The 9,882-nt window shown below is 37.0% G+C and overlaps 5 protein-coding genes across 5 annotated transcripts; 3 read left to right on the forward strand and 2 right to left on the reverse strand.

The window, feature by feature from the left end:
- Nucleotides 1-280: 280 nt before the first annotated feature.
- Nucleotides 281-1,681, reverse strand: C9374_010019 (uncharacterized protein; the record flags this gene model as incomplete). The annotated part of the gene is made up of 1 exon (XM_044685517.1): nt 281-1,681. One exon carries the CDS (start codon nt 1,679-1,681, stop codon nt 281-283), a length of 1,401 nt encoding a protein of 466 aa, XP_044544570.1.
- A 62-nt stretch (nt 1,682-1,743) lies between these two features.
- On the forward strand, nt 1,744-2,856 carry C9374_010020 (uncharacterized protein; the record flags this gene model as incomplete). Its single annotated transcript, XM_044685519.1, has 1 exon — nt 1,744-2,856. The coding sequence occupies one exon, from the start codon at nt 1,744-1,746 to the stop codon at nt 2,854-2,856; it is 1,113 nt and encodes a 370-aa protein (XP_044544571.1).
- A 142-nt stretch (nt 2,857-2,998) lies between these two features.
- C9374_010021 (uncharacterized protein) lies at nt 2,999-4,517 on the reverse strand (the record flags this gene model as incomplete). Its single annotated transcript, XM_044685520.1, has 7 exons — nt 2,999-3,009; nt 3,117-3,177; nt 3,272-3,435; nt 3,521-3,655; nt 3,760-4,004; nt 4,090-4,235; nt 4,329-4,517. The coding sequence occupies 7 exons, from the start codon at nt 4,515-4,517 to the stop codon at nt 2,999-3,001; spliced, it is 951 nt and encodes a 316-aa protein (XP_044544572.1).
- A 623-nt stretch (nt 4,518-5,140) lies between these two features.
- Nucleotides 5,141-5,506, forward strand: C9374_010022 (uncharacterized protein; the record flags this gene model as incomplete). Its single annotated transcript, XM_044685521.1, has 1 exon — nt 5,141-5,506. The coding sequence occupies one exon, from the start codon at nt 5,141-5,143 to the stop codon at nt 5,504-5,506; it is 366 nt and encodes a 121-aa protein (XP_044544573.1).
- A 61-nt stretch (nt 5,507-5,567) lies between these two features.
- C9374_010023 (uncharacterized protein) lies at nt 5,568-6,203 on the forward strand (the record flags this gene model as incomplete). The annotated part of the gene is made up of 1 exon (XM_044685522.1): nt 5,568-6,203. The coding sequence occupies one exon, from the start codon at nt 5,568-5,570 to the stop codon at nt 6,201-6,203; it is 636 nt and encodes a 211-aa protein (XP_044544574.1).
- Nucleotides 6,204-9,882: the final 3,679 nt, after the last annotated feature.

A 9,882-nucleotide genomic window follows, 5' to 3' on the forward strand; every position in this document is an offset into this window, starting at 1 on the left:
ATTCATTCGTGTCAAGTAGTTTTGTTCAAAGTCGTCTGAAATCGGATATCCATGCTCCAATAGTACAAACATTTTCACCTCACTCAGCAAATCGTCACGCCAATCGTTATTAGAATGATAATTGAGTAATGTACGTAGTACTGTGTGAGGATCCGTTTCTGCTGCTTTCAATGCAATTTCTCTGTCCCATTGTAAGCGATTAGAAATGTAGTAAAACACACCACCCCCTACGTGGTTTATAGCTTGTAAAATAAAATCCTTATCGTCTTTCAAAGAATAATTAGCCATTTGCAAGACATCTATGTGTCTTTTCATTGCACGAAAACAACACTTCCTTGTCTTGCAACATGTAATTATTTAACACAAATACATCCCTTCCCAACACGCCAGCATATTTCATGATAAACTCTCTATCGTTGCCAATTTTTTTTGGAAAGTGGCTTATTACTGAATTATTATGCTGATAAGCTTGCATGATTATTTCTGGGTCCTCTTTAAATGCATGCAAGTAATTTATGTATTTACCATCGATCTTGATAGCCTCTAATGCAAATTCACGGTCATTCCTAATCTCGACAGGTATGCCTTCCCATGCGACCAATGCCTTATTTTTCAAAGCTCTTAAAATAAATTGCTTATCATTTCTGAATGGATATGGAACGTTATCGAGGGATAGTGCTCCAAATGCAGATTGATGTTTCAATAGTAAGAATTCAATAGTATCAGAACAAGATTCACCTACGAGTGTAAGTATTTCTGAATGGTTTTTCAACCTTGGTGAGGCATGTGGAAAAGCATTTCTATTTTGCTTTATAGCCTCTATTACAATATCCTTGTCATCGGTCATATCAAACAATGCATGGGCAAGGGAAGCTCCGTTTTGTCGAACTGCTGACTGCACAACTTCTCGATCCAATTTTAACGTAAATGAAGCATGTTGTAAAGCATGACCATTTTGTTGAACTGCTGCCATCACCACTTCCTTGTCATCCTTCAACATTAATGATGCAAATTGTAGTGCCAATCCATTTTGTTGAACTGCCTGTAAAACAACTTGTTTGTCCTTTCTTAACTCTTGCGATGCACAGCCAAGAGAGGCTCCATTTTGCTTTACCGCTAATACTACCACTTCTTTATCGCTCTTCAATTGCTGTGATAGAAAATATAGAATGTTGTTGATGTTACTTGGCTCTGTGCAATGAGTGAGCAGCACATCCAGAACAAAGTTTTTGTCATTTCTATATTCATTGGGTATATGGTTCAATACGTTAATATTTTGTTTCACAGCTTGTATCACTACTTCACGATCTGTAAATAAATTTCTACTAGCGAACCGAATGGCATGACTGTTCGCTCGCACGGCCTGCAAGAGCAAATCTTTATCACTGATTTTGAACATGCTTTCACTCAAGCTCTCATGAATGACTGCATTTAAAATGATTTCCCGATCATGAATAAATTCAATCGGAAGAAAGGTCAATTTGTCGACAATTTGTTTGTTTTTAATTTGCTCCAACCACTTGTATTTGTTTTCGTTATATTTTCGTCTTCCCTTTGAATACTCTGCAAGTGTGGTTCTCATCATGAAATAATACTTGTTCGGAATTTGAAGAATATTTGAATCATCCAACAAGCATAACACAACACGTGATGATGATGATGAACTTTCCAATGGCTGCATTTTTTGTCTGTTTGGAATTGTAATCTTGATGAACGAGCGAGTGTTCAGTGGTGAACTAAAAAATGTCAGGTCGTAATAATCAAACATATTCATTGGATCCTCTCGTTGCAACCACGATTTTATTATTTTCTGATTACTCGGATTGGCCAGTCATCCAACCGTATTTAATTTCAAAAACATTTCATCACGTATTCGAATCACAACGCTTTTCAAAACAATACCTGATAAAATTGTTTCAATTAGATAGTAATGAACAGAAACGACTCGAAGAGTGTTTGGAAATTCATCATCAATTTATCGAAACAGAAAGCAGTTTTAAAAGACGTAAAATTGAACATGAAATGACCTATCACAAAATTTTGCAATTATATGTCACTAAAAGTTATTGCAGCGTTGAAACTCAAATGCCATCCTTGCTTAACCAGTACTTGATAGCCGATAAGTACTCAATCGAACGATCTTGTATTGAAAGGCGCATGAAACATGTACTTTCAAGACTCAACAAAACTCGAAAACTATGTCGAGCATTTTCACAATTTTTCTCAAACGAGGAATGGGTTGTGAGTTACTCAACATTTACACTTTCACGGGCTACATTGTGGAAATTATTTGGAGCTTGTCAATTTCCTCAACATGCCGCTTCTTACGAGTTAATTCCAACAAGACGCACACAACTCTCACACGCTGAATTGAATGCACCATTCAAAGCCGTTTTTATAGATGATTTTAAAGACACCAATGAAATTCTGTCAGAATACACTGTTTTTACAAGCTGTGGATTTCCTTTGAGCGTGCAAATTACGTATCATTCAACTGTACCACTGCATGATGGTACTGGGGAGAGTTGTATTGTCAATGGACAGCAATTATTTTCTCATGAAATGTCAGACAAGGGTGTCTCTTTTTCTGAATATTCCGAAGAGTGTTTAAATTATGTGAAATCAATTTTGTTTGGATCCTACACACATCAAGAAGATGCATTAACCTTGAACACTCTCTTGTACAATGTTTTACGTTTAGGACTGTTCAAGTACTCGCATAGCTATGAGTCATGCGTTCGAGGTGATTCGAAAGCACTTCCAACATTCAACAACAGAATATTTAGCAATCAAGAAGAGGAAGATGAAGAACAAGATGAGGAAGATGAAGAGGAAGAACAAGATGAAGAGCAATAATACTCACTCCACGATCATCGGTATGAATTGGACACTAATCAACAAAAAAAGTTTAACAGGAAAGTTGGCGGTCAATTCTAACATGAAATACTTTACTGGGTTGTTTACACGCTTAAATTGAACATTTTGGTAGTACATTCATTTAAGCATATCCTGTTTTCATTGACATTGTTCATCATTATTTCACATTGTTGAAAAAATATATAGAGTAAGTATTGATAAATTGTTAAAATAATTAATAATAATTAATAATAATTTACCTGTATACATTTCACTTTCGAATCCACATTCATCAGTTCCCTTCAAAATCCAGAAATAACCCTACATTAAGGTGGTTTGTAATATTATGAAAATTTCACATTGTAATAAGTTGTCAAGAATTAAAGACTATCAACAATACTATTACTGTACATACATTCATGCCCCAACCAGTTCCCCACGAGTTGGCAACAATCCAATACTTCTTGTTACTCACTGAATCAACTCCATAACCAACAATCTTGACAGCATGACCACCCAATGACTCCCCAGAGACATGATGATACACTCCAGATTTGTAACTCATAAAATCACGATAAACTGTGAAAACGAATTCATATTGATCACGAACAGTAAGCCATCATGATGATCATCCACCACGTTACTTCAAAACTCAATCTCTTACCTGTGAAACCAGTTTGAATAGGTCCATATTCAACCAATTCATTCTCAGCGTTGGCCACACCTACAACCTTCTTGGATGATTTGGCCTTGTACAAGGTAATGTCTTGACCTTTGGAACATTTGGATGGACATTTACCTGTGTTCAAGAGTAAAGTATTTCGAAAACAAATGATTCCATAAAGAATAGATAAGTAATCGATGATATCTTAGAGAACTATCCTTCACACTCACACAACCTACCATTACTTTTACCATTACCAGAAGTATAGGGAACACATGAATCACTTGGAATACCAGTCTTGACCAAAAAGTTCCATGCAAGACTCAAATATCCTCCGTCGCATCCATAATTTCTAGTATCACATGAAACCATGTATTGAGGTGAAAGAACAAGATCTGTTTTACCATCAGTGGCAATACATAATCGATCACTCAATACTTCAGAGGCAGAGAAAGCCCAACATGAACCACATTGTTCTTGATCTCTGTAAAAACGACATGATGATGATTATAATGTTAGTTATAAAATTTGTAATCCCACTGAGTGAAGTGACAGCTGTCAAAACATACCTAATTTCATGAATACATTTTGGCCATTTAGCTCTGGAGTCAAAGCTTGCTGGTGCAGCAGCAGTGTAGGTGGTTGGTGTGGATTGTTTATGTCTTTCAGTGATCATGTCATCGGTTCCTGGTTGAATCAAAACAGCTCCCAATCGCTATGAGAATAGTTTCGTGACAGTTATAAGCAAGAATAATAATAATAATATTTGAACGCACACAATTCATTGAATTGCTTCATAGTGACATACCTTTCTGAAATCTTCCACACTCATATTTTCAAATTGTGGATAGTGAGTGGCTTTCCAAAAAACCTTTGGACTGTTGTTGATTAATTTAATCAAAACAGGATCATTGACAGGTCTGGTTGGATCTAGACCAGTCACGATCACAGCAACCGATACAATAAGAAGAGTGGCCAATAAGATTCTTTTGAACATTTTTTTAGGTGATGAGAATTGAAAAATCTTGTGACAGATGAAGTTTTTATTGCCCATCCCTCTCCGAAACCCTCCGAAGCTTGCTCCGTGATAAAAATATCATAAATTAAAAAGTAAGGTTTCTTCGGTAGCATGTTGGTATGGAAATGGTCGAATGCATGGGAATGATGATTCCGGAAGAAGGTGTTCTTCGGAGAAGTCTTCGGATGGAGAACGGTAAAACCTTAGTTTTGTTGATGACTCAAGATTCGGAAGGTGTATTGCTTAATGGTTGAGGTTCATCCACCTTTCCTTCATCGATGTACTGTCCTCCAAATAGTCCCTTCTTCAAGTTGAGAACAAGTAACCATAGAATATTGTCAACAGGTTTGCTCTTGTCGTCGTCTAGTCCGCAGTGCGAACCTGAATTTATAATTTCTGTTAAACATTCGAACAATGCATACCACCTATCAAACATGCAATTCAATTTGTGAACTATCACGAATCATCATTGCATGTTACATTGAAATTTCTGGCTCGACATTGTTGGAAGTTTCAAAGACAGAACTTGTCTTCTAGTTCACAGATCTGTTCATCGATGATACTCGATTGCAATCATCTCCCAACAACATCAAGTCAAAAAAATGTCAACAAGTTCAAAGATGACCACAAGCCTCGTTTTTCTCTTCGCACTCTTGCTGTGTCTTGCTTCCAATGCCTTCTGTGTCACTTACAAGGACATTATCCAACAAGCAACTGGATACAAAATAGCTCCTAGAACGTTTGACGGCACATTGAAAACTCCTGGAACACCTGGAGTTTCAAATTGGCACATTGCTCAATGGAAAAACGCGTATGAACTCGGTGCTTTCAATAATCAATATTCTGTTTCCAATCCTAGCTCTAGAGTGGTTTATACTCCATCCAATAATACTCTTGAGCTTGCTTTAAATGGAAATCTGTTGGGTTGTGGTGTTGCAATACAAGGACACCACAATACTTTGCAATAACTAGCACTCCGCCGTCAGTTGCCTGCAAAAAATATTCGTTTAAAGATTCTGCAGCGATAAAATGACGGTGCGGAGATACCCCCCCTCTCCGGAGCAGGGGGGGTCAGTTTTGATGTGTACCTGTATTGAAGCGAACTTGTTTGCAGAGCCAACGACCTCCAATACTTATACAACCCCACCATTTGTTCCAGCCATTGAAGGACCTCTCATTAATAATGGAAGACAATTGTATCACACATTGACTGTTCGACCCTATTACATTAGACAAGTGGCTTCCTCATGCTTGACTCAAGCTACTTTTATTACTTCCTTTGTGATGAAAAATTATGATAATCCAAGCTTGACTGTTTTCTATCAACTAAGTCTTCATTATGCTATTGTTAGTCCATCTCGTGTTCCAGCCAAGAGTTGGTTTTTCAATGGAGCAAATACTAACACTCCAAATACTTGGGGTTTTGATGACGTGATTGGATCCTATGGTCTGACTTATCCAGCAGTTGGACAAACTCTAGTGTTTGCAAAGGACGTCAAGCCAAGACTTCGTCAAGTGATTGCTGACGCAGCCAACACAATTCCTGCTGCAAATAAGAACCCAGACAGATGGTATATTCAATCTGCATATTATGGTCCTCATGTTTGGGGTGGTCTTTTTACAACCTATTTTGCCAGCAATTTCAGGTTGGCTGAAATGTGGTAATCTCAGTAAAATGGCACCTTTACATTACAACTCTTATCATTTGGTTGCAAATAAATTACGGATGACAAAGCAGCTATGGTCTAAAAACAAACAATAAAGGTGGGTGAAGAAGTGTTATGGAATGATTTTTGTAGCTGGTCAAATTTTTGACCTGGACAGTTCAGGTTCATGAAGGTTAAAAATTTTGACCGGGAATATATTTGGTCAAACCCATTTTACAGCCACTCTTGTTTGTTGATGGGTTTGGCGGGCGGTATGTCGTTTGGGGCGCTTGATTTGCGATAATGACATTCCAGCAAAATTGAAGATGCGGTCTTTGTCTCGAAAGTTTGTTCTCATGGGGTTTGGATAGGTGACCGCCTTGACTTGTAATCTTAATTTTTCGACATGCTTAATCATGGGATTTTTAATTTTTATGAAATCGTCGGGGATGGAGGTATATCTATGTGTTGATATGACTTTCATCCATTAATTATGGGTAATTATTGAACTGTATTCGCTTAAAGTAGACCTCTCGTGCATGGTCGGGGTTTTCGTCATCTTTGATGTTGAGCTTGATCCAAGCATTTCATTCGATAGATTTTGAAGAGTAGTATATTCGTGCTAGCGACATCATTGGATAGTGAGCTAAGTTGGTTGAGTCGTTCAACAAATGGTAACAGGTGTCAAATTTTTGATAGAATTTAAGCGACACCATTTTTGTAGATCTCACGAAAATAATGGGGGTCATGATAGAGCGTTCGATCAGGTTTAGGGTAGTTTTCGAGAAAATCAAGTTTAAAGGAGTTTCAACGAGGTCAAAAATGACATGAAAATTTTTCAAAAAAAAATTAAAAAAAAATGAAGCCAAACTTCCCTGCATTTTTGAGGTGATCATCATCAACATCGGGTCATGTTTCCATTCATCATCATGACATATTCATATTGATCACATCAAATGTGCACATCATGATCAACATTCATCAGGAATATTTTGTGTGTATGAATACACATGGAAATGATAATCATCAAATAGTAATGGTTGGAATTGTAGTGAACTGCTCCCGTTGGATGTGATGATCATGGAATGAATCTGATGATCGGAATGTTGTTACAGTGATCAGAAACCATAGAATTGATCGTTGGTTCAATTCAAAATGATGGTTATTTCATGAATGGTATTCAAGTGAAGTGTGATGGTGGCTCTATGGTAGAGCTGAAAAGTACGATCGAGACAAGCACTTCACAGAACTTCATGAAATTGATATGGATGGATGTTCTGATCATCCAAACAACAAATCATCAGTTTTATTCATTGACATGATTGTTTCATGGAATAGGAGCACTTCGCTTTTCTCGGAAAACATCATTTCTTGAGGAAGGGTACAACTCTCCTCTCTTGTTCATGACTTTCATTCTATCATCAATACACGTTGTGGTCATCATTGTAGAAGTGTTTCATGTGATTGTGAGTGGTTGAAAATGATCATGATGAATTGTTGTTGGTATGTATTGTTGTATGATTGAATGATCATTTTATAACAATTGACTGATTCAGTTTTTCGATAAACCGATGATTGTATTGTTGTATAATACCTTGCGAAGAACAATTCTATGACTATTGATGATGGATATGATCATTATTAGTGGAGTATCATCATGAATGTCGTAGTGATGTGATACCATGTCCTTCCGAGAGTGAGTGTGTCATGAACAATATACATCAACATGTTCTTCATGATGAGTGTGATACATCCATGTTGTTTTTACTCACTGACTCAACAAGTTGTGGAAGTGGTGTTTCACTCTTTCAAATTATTTTTCTTTTTCACATGATACTACGATACTGAATAATTTTAAGAATATCACAGTGGCTTTATATGATAGTATAGAGTGTGATATTGTTATTTTGAAATTTGTGGAATTTATCTATATGAGTTGATTTTGTTATGAGGCACATGAGCTGTGTTGAAAATGATTATTAATTAATTTTTGAAGAGTTGTCAGGAGAGTGATGCAGATAGTTTTTTATGGTAGATGAGATGGTGTACAACACATTGATATCAATTCTTGTATTTGTTCATGTCTAGAATGTATTGTTGTTGAGCACCTGAGAAGATTTTGTCATGAAGTACATTACAATGTGAGACATGGTTTTTTCCTAGAGTTGTTGCAATCACCCATGTGTTGATATTGTTCCATTGTGTTATTATTGATTGTGTGGAGTGATGTGATTCATTGTATGATGGAAGGATTCTGTCAGGTCATGTTTGACACTCTTTCATGGATAGCCTGTGTTGATTTATGATGGCTGCATTGAAAATAAAGAGTTAATTCATTGATTTTCATGATCAGTACATATGAAATGTATGGTGTATGTGGTTGATATGCGTCAATGTTCAAGTCATCTTGATTTTGAATTTTGTCTGGATTTACTGACCCTACTCTTCCGCATTTAGAATTTATCCAAAAAAATGTTGTTGTGATTGATCAGTGTTGTTTGATGTTGTGATGACGGAATCATGATTGAAATCATTTGTAGTGATCGTAGATGTGTCTTTCAACCGTATTGGATACGTCTACCATGTTCGTTGTTATCACCAAATGGATGAGTGTTCAAAGTTGTTCATGAAGAGTGATGAGATGAAACATGGTTGTTTGAATATTCATTCAAGTTGATAAACATGCTTGTCATGATGGTGTGATCACGTGATAGTGATTGTGTTGATCCATCAATTGTATGTGTTGAGCAATGTTTCAGTCATTACAATAAAGTTTGATGTTGTGATGGATGACATCTTTGTTTTGTATATTAAATATTCTTTCATGATCATGAAGTACTCATGTCATAGTGTGAGTCCTATCATTTTGAAGTGTTGTATATTGTTGTTTGCTTGGTGTGATATGAAACTTTGAAAAAATTGTTACATTTTCTTTATATATTGTGATGATGTTCACTACTCTTTATGAGATTGATATATCATGTTTATCATGTATATGCCAACATGTCTATGAAGTATTATTGAATGTGTATTGATACTTGCTGAGATAATTGATAAATGTTGATTTGGAGTGTTTGAAAAATTGTGGTCTTAGTCTCTTTACATGGGTTTGATAAAAATTCTACTCTTTGGGTTTATTCTTTGGGTTTATTCTTTGGGTTTATTCTTTGGGTTTATTCTTTGGGTTTATTCTTTGGGTTTGGGTTTGGGTTTGGGTTTGGGTTTGGGTTTGGGTTTGGGTTTGGGTTTGGGTTTGGGTTTGGGTTTGGGTTTGGGTTTGGGTTTGGGTTTGGGTTTGGGTTTGGGTTTGGGTTTGGGTTTGGGTTTGGGTTTGGGTTTGGGTTTGGGTTTGGGTTTGGGTTTGGGTTTGGGTTTGGGTTTGGGTTTGGGTTTGGGTTTGGGTTTGGGTTTGGGTTTGGGTTTGGGTTTGGGTTTGGGTTTGGTTTGGGTTTGGGTTTGGGTTTGGGTTTGGGTTTGGGTTTGGGTTTGGGTTTGGGTTTGGGTTTGGGTTTGGGTTTGGGTTTGGGTTTGGGTTTGGGTTTGGGTTTGGGTTTGGGTTTGGGTTTGGGTTTGGGTTTGGGTTTGGGTTTGGGTTTGGGTTTGGGTTTGGGTTTGGGTTTGGGTTTGGGTTTGGGTTTGGGTTTGGTTTGGGTTTGGGTTTGGGTTTGGGTTTGGGTTTGGGTTGGGTTTGGTTGGTT

The sequence above is a fragment of the Naegleria lovaniensis genome, assembly GCF_003324165.1.
Source record: "Naegleria lovaniensis strain ATCC 30569 chromosome Unknown tig039, whole genome shotgun sequence".
NCBI classification, from domain to species: Eukaryota; Heterolobosea; class Eutetramitea; order Acrasida; family Naegleriidae; genus Naegleria; species Naegleria lovaniensis.